Raw genomic sequence first — 14,012 nt, 5'->3', positions numbered from 1 at the left:
AATCAAAAAATAAACAAAATATTTAGAAAAAATTTCAACAACGTGTGTTGACAGTCAACGTGAAAAGGAAATAGCTTGACTGTAGCACTGGTGCTCGTCTTCCCTTCATCGACGATGTTACTTAAATTTTGAATTTTCTATCTGCAAACTTGGAAAATTTTGTTAATTTATTTTCTTTTTGATAATTCTGTTTTGAATATCTCTATTCCATCTTTGATCATCGACAAAAATTTGGAACTGTTAGATAAATTAAAAAATTCTAGGATCCTTTTTCCTAATGAAAAATTGATGCAAACATTTTTATACGTTGCATATCGTTTGTATGTATAAACTGGCAATTTTTTGCGGTCAATGATATGTTTGGATGTTATGAAATGTTCAGCTCGCCAATCGAGGAAAAATGATTCTTATTTAAATGAATTTCATGATTTAAATTTCCTAACCAAAGATAATAAAATTATATGTTTATGATGATGACCGTTCTCCTATAGGATAAATTTTAAACCAAAAATAAAATAATTGTAAAAAACTTTCATTTTCCAATATATATGGTTAGTAAAAATTTGTTAAAATCGTGATTTTTTTTCTGAATAAATTTTTTAACATCCTGCATCCTTGTTTCAAAACAGGAAAAATATCTTTCCTTTTGTTTTGTAATCTAAACGGGTAATCTAAACTATTCGATTCATACCCTCTTGATATTTATTGTTTCATTTGATTTTAACGATTCAAATCGATCGAATCGATTTTTCATTTCTGATTTAATTAGTATTATTTTTTCTGTTTTATCGATAATTTGATTGAGGATGAAATATTTAGATGAATTTTGTTTTGGTAAATTCTGTTTTTGAATAATTTATTAACATTATTTATTATTTTGAACAAAGAATTATCCTTTCAATGAAAAGCGAAAGAGTGATAAATAGAAAAAAATTGACAATTTTTTTCCAAGGCGAACTGCTTTCGAACAAAAAGAAAGATAGTTTTTTCTCTTCATTTATCAAACAACAACGATTTGAATTACACTTCGGTTGTTTTGTTATCTTCAACAAGGCAAAAAATGATGTGTTGTTGTCTTTTTTCTCTTTTTCATACTCTAATTATTAATGATGATGCCTGATGATCGATTTTTACTACTACTCTATTTGAATCGTTTCCTTGGAGACATTTTTCTTTCCAAACGATTCACATTAATAGTTTACATGTGACTCAGATAGTCGAATGATTGACAAACATCATAATCTTAATTGAACATACATAATAATGTTGATCAATATTCAAAATAAAATATATAAAAATTTTCTATTTTCAGCCTGGGTCCTTGCTACCTTTTACATTTCACATCTAGTAGCCGAATCCCGTCAATCAAAAAAATCGGGTGATATGGCAATTGAGGTAAATAAAGAAATTTGAAACCAACATAATTCGATATGAAAATTAATGTTTTTTTTTTTTAAAGAATCATTCGACAACAATACCGGTGTTAATGACTGGCGCTGCTTTATTGGCAACGACCTTTTATTTCATATATCAATTCTGGATACGAAACAAAGCATCTAGACCAAAGTTGTTGGAAAATCCCAAAGAAAAATATCCAGTGGCTTTAATTGAACGAGAAGAAATCTCACATGATACTCGTAGATTTAGATTTGGTTTGCCAACTAGTGATCATGTACTTGGCCTTCCCGTCGGTCAACATGTTTACATGTCCACTACATTGAATGGAAAATATATTTCACGTTCTTACACACCGGTGACCAGTGATGATGATCTGGGTTATGTTGATTTTGTCATCAAAGTATATTTTGCAAATGTACATCCTAAATTTCCCGAAGGCGGAAAATTGTCTCAATTTTTAAATAATATGAAAATAGGTGATAAAATTAACATTGCTGGCCCGAACGGAAATTTAATTTACAAAGGGTTGGGAAAATTCTCAATCAAAGAAGGCTATGGCTCACCATTTATTCAACGAACCTATTCAAAAGTCGGAATGATTGCTGGTGGTACTGGCATCACACCAATGTTGCAAATCATTCGACATGTATTCAAAGATCCCAAAGATAATTTACAAATATGGCTTTTATATGCTAACCAAACCGAAAAAGATATTCTATTGCGAAAAGAATTGGAAGAAGTGCGCGAAAAACATCCTGATCGTTTAAAACTCTGGTACACATTGGATCGACCTTCAGAAGGTTGGCAATACAGGTTAGTTTTTCAAAATGTCAAAATTTTTAAAAAATTAATGATTGTTATTTCATTTTCATTAGTACTGGCTTTATAAATGATGAAATGATATCGAAACATTTACCACAACCCAGTGATGATACATTTATTCTTATGTGTGGTCCACCACCAATGATCAAACATGCATGTTTGCCAAATCTTGATAAACTTGGATACTCAGAGAAACATCGATTTTCTTATTAATTTACAAATTGAAAATCCTTGAATAAAATCATTTGGACAAAAAAAATATTTTGAGTTATATTTTAAAAACATTAACATGATTCATTTTTAATAATGTTGATAATAGTGTGTTTGAGGATAAATGTAAATACAATTTTAAAAAATCAAATTTTGATTATCATTGATACGTTTAATTGATCACGTTTCGATTGTAATCACTTATGATTGTCACAAAAAAAAAGTTTAAAGTTTTTTTTTTGTTTTTCTGACATCTATTTTCTTAAATTTTAAGCTGTCATTCTGTTTGAAATGGCCATCGAAGTAAGTTTGTGTGTCTTTTTTCAAACTAGTTGCATAATTTTTTTCTCTCGTTTTGATTTGTAAAGAATAATATAATAGTATTGGCATTGCTGATTGGAGCAATTATTTTGGCTATCGCCATTTATTTTTTCTTTAGATTTATGAAGTCCAGTGATAAAAAATTAAAATTATTGATTGATCCTAAAACTAAAAATTCGATTGTTTTGATTGATCGAGAAAATCTATCCGAAGATAGTAGAAAATTTCGATTCGGTTTACCAAGTGTCAATCATATACTTGGTCTACCTGTTGGTCAACATGTCAAAATATCGACCACATTGGATGGAAATATTGTATCGCGATCATATACTCCAGTAACAAGTGATGATGATCATGGTTTTCTGGAATTTATTATCAAAATTTATTTTGCTAATGTTCATCCTAAATTTCCTAATGGAGGTAAAATGACACAATATTTGGAATGTATGAAAATTGGCGATATGATCAATATTTCTGGTCCGTATGGAAATTTAATATATGAAGGAAAGGGAAAATTTTTAATCAAAGAAACTTATGGATCACCATTTGTATCGCGAATATATTCAAAAGTTGGAATGATTGCTGGTGGCACAGGTATCGCTCCAATGTTGCAAATTATTCGACATGTGTTTAAAAATCCGGGAGATCCATTACAAATTTGGTTACTGTATGCTAATCGTTTGGAAAAGGATATTTTAATGCGTCAAGAATTGGAAAACATTAATAATGGATATTCAGATCGCTTTCGACTTTGGTATACGTTGGATCAATCATCGAACAATGATTGGTCATACAGGTAATTCTTGGCAAAATCAATTTAAAAAATCAATGAATCCGATTATTTTGATATCTTTCATAGTGTTGGTTATATTAATGATCAAATGATATCTGAACATTTACCATCTCCAGGAGATGATACTCTAATTTTGATGTGTGGTCCACCTGAAATGATAAAACAAGCTTTAGTGCCAAATCTTGATAAACTTGGCTATTCAGCCAAGCATCGATTTATTTACTAAATTTGTTTGCCTGAATAAAAAGAATATGAATTTTTTCTATGAATAATATTTACATAATGATTATTATCAAAATTAATACATTAAAATTTGTATGATAATGAAAAAATGATGTGTGGTTAATGTTTTAATTAATCAAAATATCCGATGAATCAATAACATGAATAAAGTGACTAAGATCGTCCACGTTGAATTTACAGATGATGATCCATTACACCATTGATCAAATTCACAGAAACAATATGTTGTATTCGTGAATGCATTTTTCTTCAATTCTAATTCACCGATTGCATTGTCAACGAAAACAGCTCGTTTAGGATTCTGTGCGGCTGATCGACATCCTTCAAAACGATCGGCAGGTACATCATCACGTAATGACATAATGTTTGATAGACAATCACGTGTAACACGAATATCGGCTCCATCTTTTTCAATAATTTTTACACATTTATCATCCGATTCTGGACAGGTGATTGATGAATAGATCCACCAACTAACCTGTTCCAATGTACAGCCCGGCGTAGTTGAGACACAAGAATAGCATAATAATGATGATACTAACAAAATGAAAAAAATGACAAATGATCAGCAATTAATCATTGAAATCAATCTTTTCATAATAATTATGCATGCTTAATATACCTTGATGAACTTGAAAAGTGATGAGCGACAAGATTGATATCCAAACTATGGTCAGGCTGCCAGAATTCATTTTGAATAATAATGATGACGATGATGGATGATACATTACGATCGCACTTTCACTTTGTTGATTTTGGTTTTAATCAAACAAATTTTCAATTCTTTTTTTTAATGTATCGACAATTATTGTGATTGGAAAGCCTTATTATCTATGGCAACAGCACAATGGTCATTAGTTTAGGTCACTCTCAAATGAATTTTGGTGTTTAAAAGATTTTTTTTCTTATTACTTTGATTACCATGAATTATAGTGGGTCGTCGGTATGGTAACAACTATAAAATGTATAGATATATAGCTATTCTATTATTATGAGAATGAAATCAATCTATCGTTTTTTTTTCAATTCAAAAAAATCGAATGTATACAAATGCGGAAATATAGAGTTGTCAAACGTTCATTATTATTCATTCGTTTCGGTTCGTTCAATTTTGTTTGTTTAAGTTTCGAATGTGTTTGTGTGTGTGTGCGAGTTTGATTGACATTTAAAAGTTTATTTATTGTAACGGTGACGAATTGAATGAGATTTATTTTTTTTTCGTTGCTATTTTTGATAAATAAAATGTTAATTAACAATGATAATTTGATTTTAAATTAAATTTAGATGATGACGATGACAGTTTGAATTATATTTTACTGGATTAGATGAAAATTCATCCACAAAAAAAAACACACGAAACTATAGAATTCGTTAAATAAAATTGAAAGTTTTTTTCCTTTTTGTATATAACAGGTACACACACTCGATACGCCCAGAAAAAAAGAACAAGTTTTTCCTTAAAAATGTTTGTGATGATAGTGGTGATAAATTCTCGTATAAATATACACATAGAAAACATCCATTAAGAAATTCAATTTCAATTCATTTGTTATATGATGATCCATTTTAAATTCAATTCATATCATATCAATAGATCGATGATAATAGTTGTAAAAAAAAATTCATTTTTCATTTTTTCACCTTAATTGTTGATTGTTTATTTGTTTGATCCACATCATGAGTCATTTTATCATTATATTAACATCATTTGTAGCAAAAAAAAGAAATAAATAAACGTATGAATGAATAAGGTAGAAAAAAAGTAGTTGCTCAAGTCGTATAATTTAGAAATGAATTAACCAATAGTAGATAGATAGTTTTTTTAAGTTACGAAGAGATGGCAAAAAAAGAATAGAGAAAAAAAGAGAGAAAGAAGACAATCATCAGTGAAACAAGTCATGAAAAGAGCAAAAGAGAGATGATGCGTGTGAAAGGTGAAATGCCAGCATCATCATAATCATGGCTACCATGAACTAAATTGAATAGTTCAACTCAACTGCCAAACAATTCAATATTCAGTCAACCGAAAACAACAAACAAAAATATTCTACAAATAAATTCCATTAGGTGCAATGTTCAATGAACCGTTCTACCACAGAAAGACATCATCTCAGCAAAAAAAAGGTGTTAAGATTTGGATCATCATTTGTTAAATAGTTCAATCCTAAATGTGATTATATTTAGGTTAGGAATTATTGTATCGATAAGATCTTTATGATTTTATCAACAAAGTTGATTAATCACAGGAAAAAATACATTCATACACATCAACATTTATGAATTTGATTAGTCAGTGATGATTATTTAAAAAGAGAAAAGACCGGTTCAAAAGCTAAATTGTCCTTATAGACAACTAAAATTTGTAATAATTTTTTTTTTTGGAAAATTTTTAAAAGAGAAAAGATAGATATCAAAATGATAAACAAGTGGTGTTATTATTAATTATTCGAAAAAAAAATTAACAAACTTGTCATACATGGTTGATTATTCAAATGAAAATGATCGCATGTCAAATAAACAAAAAAAAAGTGTTAAGAATAATTAAAATTCATTAATATTTGATAATATCGAAGATACGACTATAATGATAAGATAGGATTATCATAATTCATGGATTTATCCTCAGTTAAAAATCAGTGATTATCTTAGTAATTGAACTGGATAGATTGGAGATCTAGCATTCTCGAACTTATGTGTGAAGTTATTCTTTTATGATTTTTTTTTTGATTCATTTCTAATATATGAAAATACAAAAATTTAAAATTCGAATAACTATTTAAAAGGAAAAAAATTATTATGTATAAATGTTTTTTGAATCTATGATATTTAAAGCTGTTTGTAAAATTTAGTAAAATATATGGCGGATAACAAACTGTAATGAAATTCATGTAAATAATTCAATGGGTATAAAAGCAATCTGGTAACACTACAAAATTGTTGTTGTGATGATAGACTGTACAACTTGTAGTCCGCACTAAAGGTTTATCCATGATTTACCTTTGGGAAGGTCTGAGAATGCCGAGCAGTGTGAAAAACATTGCTTCTGAATCTTAGCGATTCACTTCGTAATTCGAAGTGCAAGTCGAGAGCAACGATTGAATGAATGCGCCCGTTTTACGCAAGAGATGGTTTTCCATTTGTAACGAATGGATTGCCTGATGCTTTATGACTGGTGTATTCAGTGAAATGATTTGCGGCTAGCCAATGAATAACAGTACGATGTGCGGAATGGCAAATATGTTTGCCATAACTGAATTCAGACTACTCACGGGTTGTACACTATTTATTTTTTGCAAAATTTAATTTTTATCGATTAAATGTTAAACGATCGGTATTGGATAGAATATTATCATCATCATTCAGGTCGTTTATGATGCCAAGAAAATTTCGCACCTGATCGACATTTCGTTCTCGAATCGCTTGACAAATGAATTTTCCGCCAATCTCGACGATGGGATTGATACGTAAGAAATGTGCCGCAATTAGAAGATCATATAGATCTGCTCTATTTTGCCATCCATTCACCTGATCCTCATCTCCGGCTATATCGGCCAAAAATCGTCGATCCCAATACGATGGCAATTCTTCGAGTTTTCTTGTACGTCTAGCATATTCATCCTCTTCCGAATCTTCGAAATTATCTTCATCCAGTTTTGGATCATCACAATGATATTCGCACCATCGGATAATATTTTTCATTGTATTCAAATTGCATGCTGTATGATTGATCAATGGAATTGTTGAACAATTGGTTCTATCGATTGGGGTTGACTTTTCCAAATCCACATCAAAAGCCTTTTGATCCATCAAATCAATAAGATCGCCAAGATAACCGGATAGCCTAGCTGCACGTCTAGTCATTGGTAATAGAATCTCCTCATCGCCGAAAGGTTGAATATAGACCAATCTATTATCGATGGATTGATCGGCTGCTGTCGATTGCAGCTTAATTTGCGATTGTTCTGAAAAATTCATCTTGTAATGGTTGTAACGTTATTGAATTATTTTATGCAAATCATCGTGAAATTTTCAAGACAACAACAACAACTACTAATATGATTAAGAATAAAAAGAAAAATTGTAAATTCTTGCCTCTGAGGCTAAATATAGCAAGTTTGCAATTTTAAATTCGATTATGAACAGTTATAGTTAATTCTACATTTTCTGCACGACAATCGATTCTATCGATTGTGCATAGAACATATTTTTTCTGACAATCCATCAAACAATATTGTTACTAATTCTTTGTTTTAAAAAAAAATGTTTTAGCTGACTCATTTTGATTGATCAATTTGGATCACCCATCAATCATTACATTTTTTTTTTGTTTTGATCATCAATAATAAAAACTAAACACACTCAATTCAATTTTCCTTAGATTAAAATGGAATTGGCTCGAATGTCCAATCAAGATCGTCTCAAACTATGTCGTCGTTATTTTTTCATCGGATTTTTCGGTCTACCTTTTTTATGGATGATTAACACAGTTTGGTTTGGCATGTTTATATATAAATATGATTCTTATCAAGAACAAAGACGGCAACAACAACAACAGCGATCGAATAGAGCAAATCGTCAAACGAACAATCCACAACAACAGACATCGACCCAAGAACCAATGATTACCAATTCTCCCGAACAATCAAATGATCGATTTGAAAGAAACCCAGAAACGATTAAGCATCTAGGAAAAATACGTACATTAGTCATTTATTCATTCTGTGGGTCGATGATATGGATCGTAACTATTCTTGCCTGGGTCATTACATTCCAATTGAAGCGTGCTGACTGGGGTGAATGGGGTGATGAAATTTCATTCAATATTCCAAGAGGAATACCTTAAATCATTCTACAGATAACGATTTATGATTTCTTTCAATTTTTTTTGAATTTTTAATGAGACTTTGATTGGTTATATTGTCATACAATTTTCATTCCTTGGTTAAATCATAACAAATCGATACAAAATTATAATGATTTATAATCGATTATATGATTGTAACGATTAATCAAATTCATTAAAAAATAATTTTAAAAAATGAATTCTTTCGATATTTTTGTGATCATAAAATGCCATCGGTTTCCAATAAATTCATAATGTGGAAATTCGACCATAACGGCATCTATCGATCAACCATTCGATTATGTTTGATATTTTCATAAATATACACGGGGAGTTGTTTGGTGGCGTTGACGTCCGATTCGATTATTATGATGATGATGATGTTGATGAGGGTTGAGAAGTAGTGGCGTCAATCAAGGAGTTTGGCCAAAACAAAACTGCAACCGTGTATATTCGCTTATTTGTCTATCTGTTTGTTTGTATCGGTAAAAAGTCGCCCATTTTTTCAACATTTCAGCTTTTGGTTAATGATTTTATTTGTTAGATTCAACAACATTCGTCGATATCAACGAAAATATATGCGTTTGTGTATGTATGTTTATGAAAACAATTTTTTCAAAACTTCATTAGGATCGACGAAAGAAGAAACAAACAAACATCAAAATAGTTCAAGCTAAACAGCATGTTTGCTAATTTTTTGCCACTTTGACCAAAATAACGACAACAACCAAATTAGCCAACATCAATTTATTGATTAAAGATTGCAAGATGCCACAAAATCAACAGCGTTCACCGACCGATGAACAACAAGAAAAATTACTTGACGAATCATTGAGCATCGTTAAAGTACAATCATTTCATATGAAATGCTGTTTAGATAAAGGTAAATTAATGGAAGCGTTGAAACATGCATCAAATATGCTATCAGAATTACGTACATCGGCTTTAAGCCCACGGTCATATTATGAATTATTTATGGCCGTCACTGATCAATTACGACATCTGGAAATGTATCTTGTTGATGAGTTTCAGCGCGATCATAAAGTTTATGAGCTTTATGAATTGGTACAATATGCTGGATCAATTATACCACGTTTATATTTACTCATATCGGTTGGTCTTGTTTATATGAAAACATCACCACATTGTCGCCGTGAAATACTTAAAGATCTGGTTGAAATGTGTCGAGGTTTGTGCCTGTTAATGTTTGATATGTCTTTTGTTTTTAACATATTTATATTAGGTGTACAACATCCTCTTCGTGGTTTGTTTTTGCGCAATTTTCTTTTGATGACATGTCGTCATGTTTTACCTGACCAACCAGCTGAAAATTTAGGAAATTATGAAGATAGTAGAAAAGCTATGCTAATGAATCATGATAAGAATCATGAAGGACCACAACAACAAACGCAATTTGTTAGTTCAACATTGACTAATGCAATCACACAGCAGCAAAATGTTGATAATAAAGTTGCCGATACGGCCACTGTAATGGATTCAATTGATTTTGTCCTGACTAATTTCGCTGAAATGAATAAACTTTGGGTTCGTATGCAGCATTTGGGTCATACTCGAGAGCGTGATCGTCGAGAAAAAGAACGACTTGAACTTCGGCTATTGGTTGGTACGAATTTGGTTCGTCTATCACAACTGGAATCTGTCAATGTCGAAATGTATTCTCGTGTAGTGTTGCCGGGTATTCTTGAGCAGGTGGTTTCTTGCAAGGATGCTATTGCTCAAGAATACCTGATGGAGTCGTTGATTCAAGTTTTTCCCGATGAATTTCATTTATCGACATTGAATCCTTTTTTGAATTCATGTGCACAATTGGCTCCTGATGTAAAAGTCAAAAACATCATTATTGCATTGATCGATCGATTAGCCCAATCTCACGATGTTCCATTGCCCGAAGATTTGTTTGACACATTTAGCAGACAAATTAGTAATATAATTGCCAATCGACCCACTATTGCCATTGAAGATATAATTAGCATGTATAGCTCGTTGATTAATTTTTCTTTGAAGAAAATTACCGACCCGGTCAAACGTGAAGAGGCGATCAATTCTGTCCTTGGATCGACACTGAAAGCCATCCAAGATATGAATGTTGTGACCATAAACATGAGATCAAATCTTGGCAAAGAAATGTGTAGATTTTTGAAGATGCCATTTAATCTGGGCAATTCTAATTCAACATATCTTTCAAACGATACCGATGGTTCAACAAAAAACAAAGATGAATACGGGCTTATAAAAATGAGCCTTAAGTTAACCAACTATAAAAACCTGGTCAAAGAAACCACGGATATTGAATTGCATAAACAGATCATTTTGACACTTATCAATGCTACACTAGAAAATTACAGTGAAGATTATCTAAGACCCGAGGATCGTTTAACGCCATCAGAAATACAAACTTTTTTAACCGAGCTATGTGGACCGTTGGTAAATGGAACTAATCAAGTGATTGTGATCAATAATTCTAAATCGTCGCCTCAAAAACAACCACAACCGAATGTTCCAGTCGATGATCAGGATGAAGAATTCATTGATGAGCAATTGCTGTTGTCAAGGTTTATACATTTTCTTTTGTTGCCTCAATGTATTGATGCTGGGGAAACATCCATACAAAATGGCCGAACATCAGGTGGTGATGAGAATGGTGGGGAATGCTTGAATGATATCGACGATTCACGGTCGTCATCATCACAACTACTCGATACAACTCATCTGACATTGGTTTCAATCAAAAAAATTCTTGCCACTGGTGGCCCTTGCCGTATTCGTTACACATACCCATCATTAGTTTTCGAAGCTCTTCAACTATCATTGAGGTGAGATCGTATTCCTTTGCATAAATTGCTTAAATTTGACATTTTTGTCTAAATTTATTGTCTAGATACAAGAAAATAAAAGATACAGATGATAAATGGATGAAAAAATGTCAAAGAATCTATCAATTTGTCAATCAGCTTATTGTAATATTGTTGAAGGAAGGAAATTGTCCGGAATTATGCCTTCGTCTATCTCTTGAAGCAGCATTAAATGCTGCTAAATCAGAAATTAGTGATTTCGAATCGATTAGCTATGATTTTATTAGCCAAGCATTTTCCATATATGAAGAGGAGATATCAGATTCTAAAGAGCAGACCTTATGTTTGCTATTGATCATTGCATCCGTTAAGAATATTAAGTTCAAGAATATTGAAAATTTCACCCCTCTTCGAAATCAATGTGGCCTTAATTGCGGTATGTATTTGAAATTTGTCATCAATTTCATCGATTCGATTTGTAATTATCTTTTGCATTCTTACAGGTAAACTAGTTAAAAGAAGTGATCAATGTCGGGCATTATTAACAGCCAGCATTTTATTTGTCACCAATGAAGAAACAATTGAGCCAGAAATATTAAAATGTTTCCGCAAATGTTTGAAAATAGCCAACAGCGTTTTGGATATTGCCCTACAATTAGAATTATACACTGATATCCTGTCACATCTTACTCTTTATGTTCGATATGAAAATGAAGACATCAACGAAATTATACGTTCGTTGATCATGAAAATTAATGAAAAAAATAACGACACTCCACTGACCGAATTAGCAAACAAACAATTTCAAAATTCGCTTGCTTTCTTTCGAAAGTCCTCCATAAATTTAGAGGCTGAATGAATACAGAATTCCATTCCCTTTTTGTCAATGATTACAATCAATTCTCATTGTTTTTATAAAGACGCTACTCCTTTTTCGTCTCAATCAATCGATTTTGCAATCATTGAAAATTATTATTTAGTTTTCATTTTTTATTTTAATCTTTTTCAAATTGAATTTTATATCCAACAAATTCATAGCCGTCGAATGTTGCAAGATTATCCTATGAAATTGTCTTATTTTTTCCTTCATGTCCAATTATTGTCAGCAAATTTTTTTCTTTGAATGGTGAAGAGATATTTATTTTTTTCTTGAAACAATAAATGATCATTTGAATTTAATTTTTTTATTTCACTTTATTCAATTTGGATTTGAAACCATTTGTCCATGTCAATTAGAATAAACATCAGCAAATATAATTACCTCTATATGAATATTATATCGTTCAAATGATTTCTCTCCAATTGGCAATTATGTAGTACCGCTTGTGATAAGTATAGTAATCTCTCTACAACCTCAACAATCAATTCAAAATTATAATTTGTAGGAAATTTTATTTGGAAAAATTGATTCAAAAATGCTTAGTGATTTGGATAGTGGTGTGATGGCCGTGATTTAAAAAAGGCAATATAGAACCAACAATTTCATTATGACTAAAATTGATTAAATGACTGAGTTAAAATGAACTGTTCGCCTAAAATCCTCGAGTTTTTTGTGCCGCGACAAATTCGGGATAATCGATAAAGCCATCATTATTTTTGTCATCCATCTGAAGAATTGGATCAATCATTTGTTCTAATTCAGTATCGGTGAATATTTTTGTCGTTCCATGTGGTGATGCATTCTTGCCCAAATGACGACTTTCTTCGACTTGAAATAAAAATAAAAACAAGATTAACTAAAGAAAGGCCAACACAAAGTTGCTTACCATGCCAATGTATCAACGATTTGATTAATTCACTACCATCCAACATGTTATTATTATCATTATCATGCATTTTGAAATAATGAAACTGCAACTCTTCTTCACTCATTTTGCTTACATCTTGATCGCCTAATGCTTCATGTAAGTGTTCCTAAGAATTGAATACACATTTTTCAGCATCAAACGATGAATAAAATTGAACCTATTTGTCAGACCTTTATATGTTCCTTATCGTGAATTCGACTATCATCATGCAGAACATTTTGACCGGCTTGGGGTACTTGCTGATAATGCGGCACCTGTCCCGGTGTTTGATAGACAACTTGTTGTTGTTGCTGCATTGGAACTTGCTGTTGTTGATATTGCTGCTGGTGATAGACTTGTTGTTGTTGTTGTTGGACCGGTACACCTAAAAACCATTCATGTAATAATTGATGAAATTCAAAATATAGTCTCTTCAAAAACTCACCATATTGGGGTTGATTATAATGAGCTATAATGCTAGGCACTTTGATGATCAATATTATCGATAAAATAATTGTATAAGATAACATTAATACTGGGTAATTGTTCATCCTTTTTATCTTGATTTCACGGAATGTATTCCTTGAATTGAAAGCTTAGAATTAATAGATGGACAACTGAAATTTTAAAGCATGAAAAAATTGGAAATTGAATTCAGAAAGTGTATAGTTTTCTAAACAATCATTATGATTAGTAAAGGATTAGTAAGAAAGACAAATTATGATTAAATATTTATTGTTGAAAGAATTATGGAATTCGGTTTTCGTTGACACATAAGACCA

General features: G+C 31.2%; 7 protein-coding genes across 9 annotated transcripts; 4 read left to right on the top strand and 3 right to left on the bottom strand.

The window, feature by feature from the left end:
• Positions 1-375: 375 nt before the first annotated feature.
• Positions 376-2,479, top strand: LOC113793372 (NADH-cytochrome b5 reductase 3-like). Of its 3 annotated transcripts, none has more exons than XM_027343395.2 (4): positions 376-551; positions 1,313-1,395; positions 1,460-2,211; positions 2,274-2,479. In XM_027343395.2, the coding sequence occupies exons 2-4, from the start codon at positions 1,384-1,386 to the stop codon at positions 2,431-2,433; spliced, it is 924 nt and encodes a 307-aa protein (XP_027199196.2). In that variant the 5' UTR covers positions 376-551; positions 1,313-1,383; the 3' UTR covers positions 2,434-2,479. The 3 variants fall into 3 exon arrangements, with proteins under 3 accessions (XP_027199196.2, XP_027199195.2, XP_027199194.2); XM_027343394.2 differs by lacking the exon at positions 376-551 and adding an exon at positions 732-834; XM_027343393.2 differs by lacking the exon at positions 376-551 and having other exon boundaries at positions 1,179-1,395.
• Positions 2,480-2,595: 116 nt separating this feature from the next.
• Positions 2,596-3,770, top strand: LOC113793373 (NADH-cytochrome b5 reductase 3-like). The gene is made up of 3 exons (XM_027343397.2): positions 2,596-2,733; positions 2,799-3,547; positions 3,611-3,770. The coding sequence occupies exons 1-3, from the start codon at positions 2,722-2,724 to the stop codon at positions 3,768-3,770; spliced, it is 921 nt and encodes a 306-aa protein (XP_027199198.1). The 5' UTR covers positions 2,596-2,721.
• On the bottom strand, positions 3,727-5,568 carry crim (QVR superfamily protein crim). The gene is made up of 2 exons (XM_075824314.1): positions 4,410-5,568; positions 3,727-4,324 (listed from the first exon to the last, which is right to left on the bottom strand). The coding sequence occupies exons 1-2, from the start codon at positions 4,513-4,515 to the stop codon at positions 3,903-3,905; spliced, it is 528 nt and encodes a 175-aa protein (XP_075680429.1). The 5' UTR covers positions 4,516-5,568; the 3' UTR covers positions 3,727-3,902.
• A 1,484-nt stretch (positions 5,569-7,052) lies between these two features.
• Positions 7,053-7,927, bottom strand: LOC142646132 (skp1-related protein-like). Its single transcript, XM_075824292.1, has one exon. The coding sequence runs from the start codon at positions 7,760-7,762 to the stop codon at positions 7,094-7,096; it is 669 nt and encodes a 222-aa protein (XP_075680407.1). The 5' UTR covers positions 7,763-7,927; the 3' UTR covers positions 7,053-7,093.
• A 72-nt stretch (positions 7,928-7,999) lies between these two features.
• Positions 8,000-8,830, top strand: pen-2 (presenilin enhancer, gamma-secretase subunit). Its single transcript, XM_075824325.1, has one exon. The coding sequence runs from the start codon at positions 8,172-8,174 to the stop codon at positions 8,628-8,630; it is 459 nt and encodes a 152-aa protein (XP_075680440.1). The 5' UTR covers positions 8,000-8,171; the 3' UTR covers positions 8,631-8,830.
• A 214-nt stretch (positions 8,831-9,044) lies between these two features.
• Vps35 (Vacuolar protein sorting 35) lies at positions 9,045-12,622 on the top strand. The gene is made up of 4 exons (XM_027343383.2): positions 9,045-9,819; positions 9,874-11,464; positions 11,530-11,879; positions 11,947-12,622. The coding sequence occupies exons 1-4, from the start codon at positions 9,399-9,401 to the stop codon at positions 12,300-12,302; spliced, it is 2,718 nt and encodes a 905-aa protein (XP_027199184.1). The 5' UTR covers positions 9,045-9,398; the 3' UTR covers positions 12,303-12,622.
• A 193-nt stretch (positions 12,623-12,815) lies between these two features.
• On the bottom strand, positions 12,816-14,003 carry LOC113793376 (lymphotoxin beta receptor inhibitor-like). The gene is made up of 4 exons (XM_027343400.2): positions 13,676-14,003; positions 13,422-13,615; positions 13,210-13,357; positions 12,816-13,151 (listed from the first exon to the last, which is right to left on the bottom strand). The coding sequence occupies exons 1-4, from the start codon at positions 13,779-13,781 to the stop codon at positions 12,976-12,978; spliced, it is 624 nt and encodes a 207-aa protein (XP_027199201.1). The 5' UTR covers positions 13,782-14,003; the 3' UTR covers positions 12,816-12,975.
• Between the last annotated feature and the right edge of the window lie 9 nt (positions 14,004-14,012).

This window comes from Dermatophagoides pteronyssinus, unplaced genomic scaffold, assembly GCF_027571235.1.
Source record: "Dermatophagoides pteronyssinus isolate colony J.1.1.1.1 unplaced genomic scaffold, Derpt_VIB-CSIC_2022.12 sq0001, whole genome shotgun sequence".
Classification (NCBI taxonomy): domain Eukaryota; kingdom Metazoa; phylum Arthropoda; class Arachnida; order Sarcoptiformes; family Pyroglyphidae; genus Dermatophagoides; species Dermatophagoides pteronyssinus.
The sequence above is the reverse complement of the archived record's forward strand: the minus strand, read 5'-3'. Positions and strand labels throughout refer to the sequence as shown.